This window comes from Apiospora marii (assembly GCF_038362585.1).
Source record: "Apiospora marii strain CBS 49790 chromosome Unknown utg000013l_segment0_segment0, whole genome shotgun sequence".
Classification (NCBI taxonomy): Eukaryota; Fungi; Ascomycota; class Sordariomycetes; order Amphisphaeriales; family Apiosporaceae; genus Apiospora; species Apiospora marii.
In genome coordinates this window covers 2,882,235-2,896,902 of record NW_027117384.1, presented here as the reverse complement: position 1 = coordinate 2,896,902, position 14,668 = coordinate 2,882,235, and the positions used below count along the sequence as shown (strand labels likewise).

The following is a 14,668-nucleotide window of genomic DNA, read 5'->3' as shown; positions in this document are numbered from 1 at the left end:
CGCCGGTCCTATGATACGGACTTTCATGCTACCTTCTTTAAAACTTAAAATATTCTATTTCTCCCACTTTAGGACTTTAATAAAGATAGATAGATTTCAAGCATCTTCGCATAAACAAAGTCGCCGGTACGTATCTTTACAAAGTACGGCAAGCTCAGTTATTTAAAAACTTTTAACACAACTATTATAAGCTAACTCGTTCGTCTCGATTCGGCTTTAGTCGAAAAGGCAAAGTCTAATATGTTAAACTCCATTAACTACAAACTAAGGTCACCTCTACATGATATTTTAGCAGCTATGAGTAACTTAACCATATCTTTTGTTTCACTAGCCTAATTACTAATTATATCAATAGGTAGAGCTTTTTAGCGATACTTCTCTAAACTTATTTCAAGGTATATTTACTCCTTTCCTTATATAACTTATAACAACTCACATATTAAATTATAAGAGATATATTACACTTTTTAAATACATGTGGTTATACATTTTTAGATGTAATTAATTACTTATTTAAGTTTAATAAGATTAATAATTTTACTAAAAACGCGCCGTAGTTATCTAAAGGCTATAAAAACCGAACTATAGTAATTAGTTAACAACGCTTGTTCTAGTTAATACAGAATAGTTTAGCCGTTAATATTAATATTATAGGCCTAATTAAAGAGAGCGTCGATATTATGTTTATCGATTATAGTTATAAGTAAAGTTTTTTAAGTTATGCGGCGACATGGCGCCTATTACAGCCCGCTTCATTTATTCTCTTTAAAGACATATAACCAGCCTATTAACTTTTAATAAATAACGAAATATTAACATCGAGAGCGGGCGAATAGGCGTACAGAAATCGCAGGTTTAACGCCTCGTTAGATCCAGCCGAAACGAAGCGAATCTACGAATTAAAACCGATGGGCAACTATATTAAAATCTACCTTTTAATATTACTTACTAATAGCTAACGATCCTATACACAAGCTAATACATTTCAACGTATAGTTATAAATATCCTTAGTAATATATATATAACCTCCTAATCTTTACTTTTTATACTAATATATATTAACATAATACGCGATAGTAAAATTCATAAAATCTAGCTTTATATTAATAAACTTTTAAAAAAATACTAAAAAAACTAAAAAGAGCTGTTTTTTAAAGTAAATAAAAGTTAAAATTAATAATTTAAGTAGAAGTATAAGCAAGTAATTCATCAAGTATAATATCTTTAACGCTTTTACTTAAAAAAACGCTTTAAACTAGGGAACTAGTATAAAGATAAGATTAATTTAACATACCACTTAATTATTAAATAATATTATAAATGTCATAAATAAGCTAAATATCAGCACAGCAGTTACTATCACGCTGCCACTAATTGGCCCTCCGGACAAGAAAAGCCTACTAAATCCTTTAAACGCTTAAATAGATAAGTTAAAGGGGCTCCGCGTTCGTCTTTTAAGGTTTAATAAAGAAATAGACGGGAGAAGCTTATTAAGGTATCAACCATTGCCAAAAGCTGAAAATATAATAATATTATATCGTAAATAGTTATAGTTTAAGCTTATTAAAAATATTAATAACCTTTATATAAACCTTATTCTATATAATAATAACATTATAAGAGTAAAAGAAAGAATCATTTAAAAGTTAATAGGTATTATTAAGCTAACAGTAATAATTTATTAAAACATTATAATTACCCGCTATTTTATAAAGTTATAAAAAGTACGAGATTAAAACCATGTTTTTAAATTCATCAACATGCCGTCTATTTTCCTTCTCTATTTACTAGCATTCTATAATTACTAATATTTCGTAGAGTTAATCCTTACAAAATAGCGTCTAGTCTATTACTAGCTCTTAAAAGGTAAGAGGAACAAAAATCCATATCACCGAATCTTCTTCCCGTGGCAACCGAGCTTCCATCCTTCGCCAGCTCTAATAGAGACTAGGTTTAAAAAGTACACTTTGATACACAAAATATGTCCATACCGCTTGTCGTTAAGCCTTTGTGGATAAGCGATACTTCGTTAGAAATAAAAGTCGACTCACGGGCGCCGAGTCCGGCGCTACTTACTAGGCGTAGTGAGAGAGCTCACGATAAGAAGTTTCTGCTCGTGGACAATAATAGGATAAACTTACAAGTAAGTACTGCTAAAAAAAAAAACCCTTTTATAGCATTCGTATTAACTTCTTATAAATCTTAATAGCTTTTATAAAAAAACTAAAGAAGTTATATAAAATAGCTAATAATAAACTAAAAGTATATAAAGCGTATAAAAGCGATTCGGCGAGTTATTATTATATTCTAATGAATATATCCATGCCTGTTATAAACGGTTTACAATAAGTTCGTTCTTATTTTCTTTCCCGATTAACGTATTACTCGCGAAAAACAGCTTGTCTAATATTATTCCCCTCCCATTCCGCAGGTCAACCCCGTAGAATACAAGAACTAGAGAAGGATATGGTACTTCCTGCCACCAGGATTATTTCTCTCACTAGTTTAGCCGGTGCAGACACGAAGAAGGAGGCCTTTGCGAGCGGGGTCGACGTATACATAACGAAGCCCGCCCAGCTCAAGCGTCTCTCTGAGACGTTGGCGGCGCTGTTCTAGAGCAACTTGGACTAAATACCCAGCTCGTGGCCGGTACAAGGGGGATAATCAAAGAAGTGGTGTGGGAACATCAATTAATAGTTGCACAGAACCACACCGTAAACCCATTCAAAATAATCCAAGCTATAAGGCCTATTAAATAAGGGTAGGCTCATTTATACGGAGTCTAAAAACCGCTTTTCTACATTTAGACAGTCGTAATTCTAGCGAATGGCGGGGAGTCCTACTACAGAGGACAATTCGTGCCAATAAGCCCCGCTGAGAGGTTGTTCACCGACTATCCCTGTCCGCCAACCCTGACCCGTCTTGTCCCTGTACCCAGATTAGAACGGGGGCTGGGGGCAAGCGCGATCTGCCAGATCCAAGCGTCACTGGCGCCAGCTTTAGGGCTGTGAGTCTAGCGCAAACTCCCCCACTACGCCAGCTCGATTGGCTGCCGCGGCGGGTCGGTTCGCGTTGTTAACTCGACGCTTGTCTCTGTCGCGGGGGCGTTGCCTCTACGCGCCAGAGGTACAATCCAACGACACCGTGCCTGGCTCGGAGCGCCCATATCGGTAGCAGACCGCTGGCATCCTATTTCTAATTCACAGAGCATACTTATGTAATGCCGCAGTCGGTCCACCCGTACCCGCGTTTATTTCCAATTTTACAAATCCGTTTCCGTGCAGGTGACAAAAGGATGCATACATCCACACCTTACGAGAAGAGAGGCCACAGAAACCGAAAGGTCTTACGCCTGGCCAACCAGCGCGCAAACCAGTCTAAGGCGATTCACCAAAGGAAGCCGAGTAGCAACGCAGACTTCCAATCACCATTTTGCTCCCATCGTTGTGTTTTAAACACTTTGAGGACGGTACTTCGGTGGAGTGAATGAACTCCCCTTACCTAGCGCCCGCCACTTGGCGCGTGGGCGACTCGTCTTATGTCCTGGCTTGGGTAGGCAGGGCTGGGGTCTTGCCGAAGGGCTTTTTCAAATCAGAAGTTGTCTTACGAAAGGCTGCGACCTTAATAGGTGTTACGAGGACTGGTCTGTATAGTTAGCTAGGACGATCTTTTAAACGACGAACACCCAGCAAAAGTGTTCCGGTCCATTTATGCAAAGAGACACCGATCAATGAGGTAGAAGCTTCGCCACATTACATTCAGTTGGTTGATTAATTAATTTGCCTAGTCGACATGGGTCGGGTTGCGGCGGTCTCTGCCGACCTTAGGCAGACTGCCGCTTCTGGTGTGACGCCCTTGTAAACTTTAGAATTTCGTCGAACTCTTCCAAGATGGAATTAGCTAGTGTTAATAGCTGCAGAGTTCTCCTTAAAATTGTTAGCTATAGTAACGACCGAATAGCTCTATTGCTGAACGGCGGCAATACCGTCACTGGCGAGGTTAGAAAGCACTCGCGATAGTATTAAAGATTACTAAATTAGGATCCGCTTTTAATGTAAGAGAAGAGAAAAAGGATGGATACTTATTATAAATATATTTCAATATAGTCATACGTAGCAAAATCCTCTTAAATATATGTTTTAATTCGTGCATACGGCCAACCTTTACATTTGATAAGGGGAAGTCTAAGGGGCGAATCCAATAAGCCTGTTGCCCGGCGTCGGCTGTAGCATCTTCTCCTTATACCACTCACAAGCTGTTTCCGAAAGCTTGACCACCTCTTAAAACTTAAAATCCTTCTTAGGAAAAAGGTTATAAACACCTTAAGCATAGTCAAGGGCAATATTATAGATCTATGCCAAGTATTTTTTCTGCACCGGGGAAAAAAATACGGTAAGTGCATATACGATTTATATATAAGCAAACACGAGGAAGGGGAATAATCTAAACATACCTAGATAATAGGTTAGTTGCACAACTTAAGGAATATAACAGTATTATGGCACGTATTTTGGCGCTCCTACTAAGACATAATGTGCTTCCACAACTGCGTGGCCTAGGAATAGTCGCTCTTCTTACCCTCATGGTAGTAGTAGCTCTTACGGCTGCAAACGTTGTCCGAGACCTCGAACGCGGGCTCGACCGTGTCGGGCCGGAACTTGTATGCGTAGCTATTAGGGACGTACTGCGCATTGCCTACGTGGTTAGCATCTACTCTCATCTGCCCATCAAAGTTGAGCGAGGAGTATAACTGCGACATAAACGGGCAATTAACAAGAATCTGATGCAGATTCACACCTACTCGGTGATATTGAGCATCGCTTTAGTAAACAGTTAGTGTCTTACAGTCAACGCAATTAAGAACAGGGCAGGGTTTTTTTTTATTTTCTCCCTTACCGATAGAAGAACATCCTGTGAGAACCCAATATTAGTAAATGCATATTCAACGTAAAACTTTAATGGCTTGTCACTAACCGGAATTAAAGGAAAGGATCTGGCGAATCCCCAATGCCTGGAACCATGGAGCCAGGTAAGAACGCGGCTTGCTCAACATCACGATGGAAGTTCTCTACTTTGATCAGCGCCAGGAGGAACTTAATAAGACATTATGGCATTTATCTTACCAGGATTCTTATTCAGAACAAGCCGTCCAAAATCGTGCATAGGGAACTAGTCGCGGGGCCACACCTTGGTCACATCGAAAGGATCGAAGCCCAACTCCTCCGGGTCGGCTTCCTCGGGTTGCATAATTTAAACCTTAGTCGTCCATTCCGGTTCGTCGCCACGGTCAATGGCTTCCCAAAGATCGCGCTTGAAATAGTCGGGATCTTCGCCCATGGTACGGATAGCTTCGTCGTAGGTGAATTGCTTCTGGCCATATTTAGCAATGAAGTCTGCATGCGTGCTGTAGTTTAGCACAAGTATCCGAATCAAGCGGCGAGCCGATATAGAAACACAAGGGCGGGGTATCGCTGGACTCACGGTACTTGATGTACACGTATTTCCCTTCACTGTTGATCCACTTGAACGTGTGACAGCCGTAGCCGTGGTTATTGCGCCAGCCGACCGGCGTCCCGTGATCGCTGAAGAACATCAGGCCAGCATAATTGCCCTCAGGAATACATGCCAAGAGGTCAAAGAGCGAGTTCATGTCGAGCAAGAAGTTCTGAGGGTTACGGGACTGCGACCGAATAACGTCGGGGCCCTGGATCGGGTCGCGGCAGAAGAATACAGGGAAGTTCAGCCCCACGATGTCATAGTTGCCCTCCTTGGTGTAAAATTTAACGGCGAATCCTCTCGGGTTCCTGCCTTCGTCCGGATACTCTCTTCCTAGGGTTACTATTAAAAAGCGGATAAAGATTGGCGTCTTCTCGCCTACTTTCTAGAGAAAGTTTGCTTTCTGCATTATTTTGTTACTTTATTGAATCATTTCACCCCTCGATGACAGTCGACGATTAGCAATAGCTTACGGTTAAATAGGAAACATCGTAAGTGCACTCAAAGTAACCGAATACACCACTGCCGCAGGGGTGCACCATTCCTATCAAAATCAGTAACTTTAAAAAGAGCAATGTGTAGCTAAAAGGTACTCACGCTCCAAGTTCTTGGACCGGTTGAAGGTCTGCTGCTTCCTAATTACTTGTTTAGCGGCGCTCGAGAGACTTCAATCGCAGGAGGACCTTTGGTAATTACTTACTGGAACAAGAAGACATCACTGGCGACGGGGATGCCACCTATGGTCTTGCTATGGGCACTGCGAGGAAAGAAGAGTCAGAGAATATCCTCGTTGACGGCCAGAACATAGCTAGGGAGTCTCACACATCAGGCCAGGGGATGCCCTCGTTGTTGGTGAAGTACGGGCCATCGTCCTCGCGCTTTCCACCTTGCACAGCACCCGAGACCTTGGAGATGATATCGGCAGGTCCCTCATTAGCGCTCTGCATGTGGCTCACGCGGTTTCCTCTCGACTCGGCTGCCGGACTGCTGGCGAGGATAGTTTACTTAATAGACTCAAACGGGTGTTGGGTGATGCTGAACTGGTTGCTGTTACCGGACGCCATCTTACTTACTAATAACTCGGTTACTGACCTCCGCAGGATGTAGACACTGGATTCGCCCAAGCAACGCCCATTTATAAGGAGGCTGTTGATCAGGAGCTCCAGGGGTCTCCTAGCCCATCTCGCATGGACATCTTCCCAGTGATCCTGATTGGTTATTTCATGTTGTCAGGACTTTCAAGACTTTATTGGTTAAGGTTGAGGGGTCGAATCGCGATGCGGACCAACGTCTCCGTACTACCAATGAAAGCGTCACGTCGTGCTCAAGAACCATCATACAATCATCATTCAGCTGTCCTGCTGCTTGAATCATATAATGAATGACCAGATCCGCCCGCTTTATACCTGCATATCGCACTTGTCATCTATTTGTCGCTAGGAAAGGGTAGATTTCCACTTCTGTGCAGCATGGCCGCTGCCCCACCAAAGGAACAGCTCCCGCTCCAGATGCCATGGGCAGTGTGAGATGAAGACATCTATCTCAGCAGCATCTCGATCGCCGCTTTGTCGTTGTTGGCTGGCCGAACCCCATGTTCACCTCTGGGGTCGTCCCTGGGCCGGCTACTGTAATATTCTATGCGTATGCATAATAGAACTTGCTTATTTTGACGTGGTTTGCCGTCGGCTCGGAGCTTTTGCCCCATGACGCAAATCCACTTCTCACCTCACCGTACATCTGGGCTGTAGTAGTACATCTGGTCAACTCGGCGCGGGCGTTGGAGTTCTGTGTTATTGTCGTTGACGACAAAACCATGACGGTATTTCCCCCGGTTTCTGATCTCAACGAATCCAATCATCAAAATTTGCAATCCCGCCTCTATAATAACCGTCGGTGTCCTGTCTAACTAGATGGAACCACCTTGAAGCGGCCTTCGAGCTATAAGATTACACTTGAATACCTAAAGCGCTATGTTACGACACGTCTGTATCACAGCCGTCGATGGCAATACAGGCTACACCATCGCCGAGCTCTTGCTGAGCGCCCCGTTCAAGTCCAAAGTTGGCACCGTCGTTGGCTTGGCCTTGGACGACTCCGCTACTAAAGCCAAAGAGTTCACCGCATTGGGAGGAAAGCTGGTCTCTCACAAGCCGGGTCGCATGCGCGACGTGGTCAAGACGCTAAAGGAAACGGGGTGCGACGTGTTATGTCTCATTCCGCCGGCTCATCATAACAAGAAAGACATCACGGAGAAGCTCATCCATACCGCCAAGAAGGCTAACATACCGAACGTATGCATAATCAGTTCTATTGGCTGCGATTACGCCGATCCCAAGAAACAGCCACACATTCGAGAGTTTATTAAACTAGAGAGCCTATTCCTATCTTCGAAGGGAGACGCCTCGACGGAGACTGGACACTCACCGGTTATAATACGGTAACGAATTGCCCGCACGAAAAGATAGCCGAGACGAACCAAGCTGACATTTGGTTCTAGGGCTGGTTTCTATGCCGAGAACTTGCTATTGTATGCGCCTCAAGCGCAATCAGAGGGTGTCCTGCCCTTGCCTATCGGTAAGAAACACAAATTCGCACCAGTAGCGCTTAGGGTAAGAAACCGGCATTAACTACCAATAATCTAAAGAGGCATGCGATAACCAGTTTTGTGTATAGGATGTCGCCCAAGTGGCGGCCCACGTCTTGACTGGTCGCGGAGAACATAGTTTCGACGACAGACATCGCGGTCAGATGATGGTCGTCACAGGTAAGTTTAGCAGGGAAAAAAAAAAAAAAAAACACTCGAAGTTCAATCATCATAACATTTATCATATAAGGCCGATGTTGTGTGCTGGCGCAGAACTTGCGACAGCCGCGAGCGAGGCTTTGGGAAGTAAGATGGAATTCGAAAGCATTTCTGAGTAGGCAAACCACTTCTCGTTGTTCGTTTGAAGACCCGCTGGAACTCATTAATTTTCTTTTCAGGAGCGAGGCCAAAAAGGTGCTCAAGTCGCAGTCCGAGAGCGACCAATCGGAGCTCCAGTACCTCTTAGAGTACTACAACCTTGTTAAAGAAGGCAAAGCGAATTACATCTCGACAACGGCATTTGTCAATATGACCGGCGATCATCCCACTGAGCCGGTAGATTTCTTCAAGATGTACCGCCATGAGATGGAGCCAGCGGCAAAAAGGGCCAAGCGTGCTCACAAGTAAGAGAGATCGGGCCCTGTTCACTAAGGCCGGCGCCTTGTGCACCAAGAGCGGGGTTACTACTATGCCCCGCTATGGGTACTAGAGTTGCCGTTGCGGGAGGTTAGACATCCAAGCAAGCGTACTAAGCTACTGTCAGAGGAATCGCAGGATGTGCTGGAAAGCTACCGTGTATCTGTGAAGAAGGCTCTCTGCTGCTTATATATGGGAGAGCGGACGGGATCCCTAGTATTTAGCAGGATATGGTCGTATGTAATAGTCCCGCCTTTTTTTTGTGGGCTGATATAGAACCGAGCTGCCCTCTGAGCCGCTCTCCAAAACGCCTCTTTTCGCCTGACACTCACCGTCTACGATTTTGCCCGTTGCCATGAAATCTCTGCGACAGTACTGCGACAGCGAATAGTCCAGTGTGTTCGCAACGACAATGCCTCGGCCCCAGACTCAACTGCCCAGGCTCTTGCCCAGGCCGTCCCAGGCCCGTCCTGCTGAGGAGGACCCCCCGGAGCAGCGACCGCGCAAGCGCCAACTGGTCGTCCAGGCCTGTGAGAGTGTGTAGAAATGCCAAGCGTTCGACCGAGTCGCTTGCTGTCCCACTCATTCCAATACATATAGCTAACCCGTCGCTAGCTTGCCGGAAGCGAAAGGTCAAGGTAGTAAACCCCAACTCAGCGGAGCCCCTCCTGTCTCCAAAACTCCCACTCCAGATCGTCTTGGGCTAACGAGGGCCAATGTCGCTGCTTCACAGTGCGACGGCGTCCGGCCGCGATGCGCAAGGTGCGTGAAGAGAGGCGACGTCTGCGAGTGGGCGCCCGAGAAGCACGCGCACGGGCGGGAGGATGCAAAGTACCGGGGCGTGGTAGAGCTGCTCCGTGAGCGAAGCCAGGCCGAGTCGGCGCAGGTCTTACAGCGGATCCGGGAGGCGGACAGTCTCCAGGGTGCCGTCAACACCATCGCCGAAGCGCAACTGCTGCTCCGAGTCGCACCGACGGCGGCTCCCTGGCACAATGAACATGCTCCTCTCCAGAGATCGCCGGCCCCTCAGTCTTTCCAAAGGCCTACGCGACGGCGTTTGGGATCACCGTAGGTGCCCTCCAGTCCCAAGGAATGACGCACCGAGAAGGAATCTTTCGGGCTGATCTCGTACCACAGCTACGATGACGACTCCTTCATGTTCGAGAAACAGTTCATGGTCGACGCAAAAGATCGGTACCTTAACAACGATATGTTCGTGGACTTACCTAGCCAAGACTTGCCCTTGTCGCGGTGGACACACGTATCGAACGATGACAGACTCATGAACCACCTGCTTCGCATGCTGTTCACTTGGGACAACATTGTGGAAAGAACACTATACCGGCCTATCCTAGAAGAGGACATCGCATCCATGAATCCAACCTCCGCTGGTGACGATTGCCGGAGTTTCTGCACGCGTTTCTTGATTAGCGCCTTACTTGCTGCTAGTTGTGTAAGTCCTCACTGCGCTGTCCAGGCTCTGTTCTGACACTGGAGTCGGTTCGCATACAGTTGTACACCATGGATCCCACCACCTTCAAGGACCCCGGCAATAGCATGACCAGAGGCCAGAGGTGGGCCGACGAAGCCAGCGCACTGTTGGCTGAAATTGACAAACCCTCGATCCCTTTGATCCAGGGCCTACTGGCCTTGTTTGTGTACGAAGGCAACCTTGGCCAAGGCGCGAAGGCATTGCCATACCTCATGCGGGCAGAGGAGGTGTATGGCGCACTCAACAAGGAGAAGACTTTGCGAAGCCGCGCTGGCGTGGACGAAGCGCGTGCGCAAAGGGAAAGGCAAGCCGTTTGTTGGTGTATGTGGGGTTTCTATTGCTGCGAGTGGTGAGTCGATCCAGGCGCATCCCCCCGCCCAACCAGTCCGGCTCCTCGAAACTCTTTCTGAACACTTTACATTACACAGGCGAGGAACACAGGCGCTTGGGCTGCGGAAGCCGGCCCGCAGGCCCTGCTTCCCCAAAGTGTGGCGCGAGCCCGACTTCCCCATGTCGCTGCCCGACTCCAAGGACTACTGGTGGTCCCGATATCCCATGTCGATCCAGATGCAGCGATCGATGAAGGTCGAGACGCGAGAAGCGGACGCCGCACTGTCCGAGATCGTCGAGGAAACCCTGGACTTCATTTATCCCAGCGAAGACGGCGTCCCGCCCGTGGCGAATCCGCAGCGCGCCCTGGAACTATACCGCGCCATCGTCGACTGGCGGTTCTCCTGTCCGAGCCGCATCCGGCTCGAGGAAGCCGTATTGCCATCGGCCATCTTGCTGCAGTGCGTCCGCGTCCCCCTCCCCCGTCGCTTGCCAAGAGCTGTGCAGTGAAGAAAGAAATCTAACCCGTTCCCCGTCCCATTCTAGCGTCGCGGCGGAGCTTATGCTCACGGCCATCCTGAGACCCTTCGCGCAGACGAGCCGGGCGCAGTTCGGCGCCAGCTTCGACCCGCGGGAGCGGTGCCTCGCGCACGCCAGCAGCATGGTCTCGGCCATCTGGGCCTTCCGCGCGTTCGCGCACGTGCGCTTCGAGTACTGGCTGACGCACCCTCTGGGGTGGGCGGCCTACCTGGTCGTGGGGGGCGGGCTCGACGACGACGCCGCGCCCGTGCAGATGGACACGCTGGCGCGGGCCTGCCAGTGCCTCCACGAGATGCGCGCCCACCTGCCGCTCGCCGCCGACGTCCTGTGCGGCGTCCAGGCCGCCTTCAAACGCTGCGGGCAGCCCGTGCCCGCCTTTCTGGGGCGCTACTTCGACGCGGGGCTCCGTCACCGCAGGGATGGGCTCATGCACCGTGCCGTCGCGCCGCTGCTGCCGGGCCCGGCCGGGGGCGAGCAGGCGGCGGGCGGGGCGGAGCTGCAGCTGCAGGAGCTGCTGGATGGCTTGGATGATATGGGGATAGACTAATGGGCGGGAGGGGTCTACTAGTCTTGCCATTAATTACATATAAACTGCTTAAATTCTCCTTTTTAAAAGGTTCCTTGCTTAGACTAGTTCGGTCCCCTTATAACGAATTCCGAAGGGCTAGAGTCATGCTACCACATCCCAATGTCGCTATCCGCGCACGAACAGGCAAATGAGTTGCGGACGCGACCAATCAGCCAGCAATTCACGTGGTTTGCCCCTGAGGCGATCGCATAACACAGGCAGGCATCCATCCATAGGATGCTACAGCTGTAACAAAGCGAAGCATTTGGCATACATGGCCATTACAGGCAGCCTGGTCACATACCGTGCTCGGCATACCCAGCTATTCGTACGGATCACCTGCGTTGTCCAACCGTTGCGCTATTGTATCGTTATATATTAGAGTAGTAACTATGCGAGACCCCATGCACCGGCTCGCGTTCGTCTACAACGTCATCATCATCCATCCGGTCGTTTGGCGTGGCTCTTGTAAAAGCCCATAAGGCCTAGGAGGTTGGTACAGTCGTCATGGAAGAAGCTCTTCCATAGCCCGAGATGATGCGTGAGCTGGCACGCTGCTGTTCATTCGGACACCCAGAGAGGTTCCGTATTGGGACCTGATCTCTTGTGCTGCCTGGTATTTCGACCTCGTTCTCGGGGCCGAGGTCAACCAAGCGTATGAATGTCCTGTTGTTGCGGAGAGCTGCCCTCCTCGGTCGCAGAGGCCGATGAGAAGCTTTTGGCCGAGGGTGAATTCGTCACATATGGCGTCCTCGTCATATCCCACACAAACATGGTAGTCCCCTTCATGTTATCGGGTCTTGGTGCTTGTGTTTGGCTCCAGGTAACAGGAGCTCCCCGAGATCGAGACCCAACTGGGCCTCTGCCGCCTGGTTGTCGCCGCCGAGTGAGTAGCTCGGCGGCTACGGCAGGGCAAGATCTTCTTGCCCTCAACCTCGGAATGCCTATTCCCCGTACGTCGCGTACGGATTTACCAGCTGGAACTTCCTAGCCGGCTTGCCCATGTCTTCCACATGGCGAGTAGTAGGGCGATGCGGTGCGCCCCCGAGCCTCATCAAGCTCATCTACCTACCCGGCAACCCGCTGCGACCGAAGGAATCTGCCCCTGCGTGCTGTTCTCTGCGCTCTTTGGCGAAGAAGGTGTGAAGCGCTGTCGAGCCTGCGCTATCTTCTGGTGTGTCACCAGCCAGTGATTCCACGACAACGAAGGAAATCATCCGTGGCCACGTGTTCGGGAAGTTGGATTCGTACGGATTCAGGAGGGCCAATTGGCTCTTCTTCGCTCCCTTCACTCTCCTGCGCGCGCTTCCTGAGCCCCCTGGGAGGGAGGCCCCAGCTCGTGGGATGGTCCATGCTGGACCTCGTCGCGTGGTCGCCTTTTGCATGGAATTTGCTCGGCTGCCAGGGGACTCCTTTATCGCAGTGAGCCGAGGAGGAGCAAACCGCACACCATAAACCCATATGATTGTTTCTCGGGATCCGCCGAGAAATGTAGGTTCGAGGCATCTTTACTGCTTCTATCTGCAGTAGGTGCTGGAGTCGCGCAGCTGGGAGCTCTGCAAACCTGTGAAAGTCGGGTGGGTGCGAATGACCTACGTAGCGGATGTAGACAAGGGTCGCCGGGCAAGACGACGAATGGCAGGCGACGCTGGTAAGGACAGGCGGGCCTCTAGCTGGTCGTGGATACGTGCTGGCACGCGGGCATCAAATTGGCTCAGAGTCAGGAGACCCAGCTTCTGCCGCGGGCAAGCTTCTGCTGAGGGGAGAGGGCTCACCCACGCTATGGCCAATCAGTGTCGCCACGGTCTCGCATCTCAGCGGATCAGCGCTGGTGGGCCGGCCTATTCGAGGAACCGGTCGATCGATGCTGAATATGCGTCTCGGGACCCGCCGAGAAGTTCGAGATTCGCGACTGGCCTAGACATTGCATACGTCGGGATATAGCCACGTGAGCAGCTGGGCCGTCGTGTATCCCTGAGTCATATGCCACCCTGTCGATTCTCGGCGTTAGCATTTACTCTTTTTGGAGGGAACAGGATGTCTCAAGAGGGAATAATGGGAATTCTTCGAATAAACGGTTCCTCTTCCTCGTAGGACACTGGGATAACGTGGAATAAACACTAATTCGGGAAGGAATAAACACTGAAAGTCGCTTACCGGACGCGGTAAGTGTTCACATCAATGCTCTAGCCGATGAGAGAGTCCGTATGATGAGGGCCATGTGTCGACCTTCCCTTCCCGTCTTCCCAGTCAGCGCTGTTGAGCCCGCCTATTCGAGGAACCGGTTGCTCGTATTGACGCTGCCGAATATCCTCGCTGCTCAAACCGTCAACGACGTCGCTCCTACGTCAGGCTCGCTTCCCAGCTCCAGCATCCTCCTGACTGGAGGCGATGATCCACGCGCCCCCTAAGAAAGGCTATCGAGTAATAGGAAGAGAAGATGAACTCCACAGAGGTTAACGAGCACACCGTGAGAGGTTGTTGATGCTCTGGCCGACTGGGGCCTGGGGCAGATAGGCCATGGGCGTCCGTCATCTCGATCTCGTCGGAAGGTCGTGCTCCTTCTTATGCAAATGGCATTCCTGGCGTGCTCGGTTGCTAGGGAGGCGAATGCGCAGTCAAGACACACAGTCCAACCTCGGTTGCACTCGCGACGACGATCTTGTTGTCAGCCCGGCAAATGCACACAAGTCGAAGGGACCGAGATCCGGAGTGATCAGCAGGTCCAAAGGCTTCTCCCCGGCCGCGATCCTCCCGTTCGCGGCGTCCGCGGCCTCTATTCCAGAGGCCGGGGGCGGGAAAGGACAGACGTGTATGCGCTTCGGATCTTGGCCGGGCTTTCAATGCAAGGGGAATTGCCCTGCATTCAAGCGGCCGAAGACTAGTGTTTCCGCATCCATCGAGGAGTTGGGAGGCACACCCGCATAGTATGCCTCTGGGAGATCGCGCAAGAGAGCGAGTAGGCGCTTGTGTTTTCGGAGTCTGGACGTTGCAACCCCTTTCTCTAGCTGGCACACCACA

The 14,668-nt window shown here is 49.5% G+C and overlaps 5 protein-coding genes across 5 annotated transcripts; 3 read left to right on the top strand and 2 right to left on the bottom strand.

Moving 5' to 3' along the window:
• Positions 1–4,556: 4,556 nt before the first annotated feature.
• PG985_016012 (catalase) lies at positions 4,557–4,760 on the bottom strand (the record flags this gene model as incomplete). Its single annotated transcript, XM_066835778.1, has 1 exon — positions 4,557–4,760. One exon carries the CDS (start codon positions 4,758–4,760, stop codon positions 4,557–4,559), a length of 204 nt encoding a protein of 67 aa, XP_066676981.1.
• Positions 4,761–5,251: 491 nt separating this feature from the next.
• PG985_016011 (uncharacterized protein) lies at positions 5,252–7,312 on the bottom strand (the record flags this gene model as incomplete). The annotated part of the gene is made up of 8 exons (XM_066835777.1): positions 5,252–5,394; positions 5,483–5,882; positions 5,971–6,041; positions 6,095–6,132; positions 6,198–6,254; positions 6,320–6,481; positions 6,590–6,705; positions 7,223–7,312. 8 exons carry the CDS (start codon positions 7,310–7,312, stop codon positions 5,252–5,254), a joined length of 1,077 nt encoding a protein of 358 aa, XP_066676980.1.
• Positions 7,313–7,467: 155 nt separating this feature from the next.
• Positions 7,468–8,708, top strand: PG985_016010 (prestalk A differentiation A; the record flags this gene model as incomplete). The annotated part of the gene is made up of 5 exons (XM_066835776.1): positions 7,468–7,934; positions 7,995–8,106; positions 8,171–8,261; positions 8,355–8,415; positions 8,480–8,708. The coding sequence occupies 5 exons, from the start codon at positions 7,468–7,470 to the stop codon at positions 8,706–8,708; spliced, it is 960 nt and encodes a 319-aa protein (XP_066676979.1).
• A 421-nt stretch (positions 8,709–9,129) lies between these two features.
• Positions 9,130–11,626, top strand: PG985_016009 (uncharacterized protein; the record flags this gene model as incomplete). Its single annotated transcript, XM_066835775.1, has 6 exons — positions 9,130–9,253; positions 9,410–9,785; positions 9,855–10,170; positions 10,230–10,520; positions 10,651–11,000; positions 11,086–11,626. 6 exons carry the CDS (start codon positions 9,130–9,132, stop codon positions 11,624–11,626), a joined length of 1,998 nt encoding a protein of 665 aa, XP_066676978.1.
• A 682-nt stretch (positions 11,627–12,308) lies between these two features.
• PG985_016008 (uncharacterized protein) lies at positions 12,309–13,568 on the top strand (the record flags this gene model as incomplete). The annotated part of the gene is made up of 3 exons (XM_066835774.1): positions 12,309–12,600; positions 12,834–13,069; positions 13,257–13,568. 3 exons carry the CDS (start codon positions 12,309–12,311, stop codon positions 13,566–13,568), a joined length of 840 nt encoding a protein of 279 aa, XP_066676977.1.
• Positions 13,569–14,668: the final 1,100 nt, after the last annotated feature.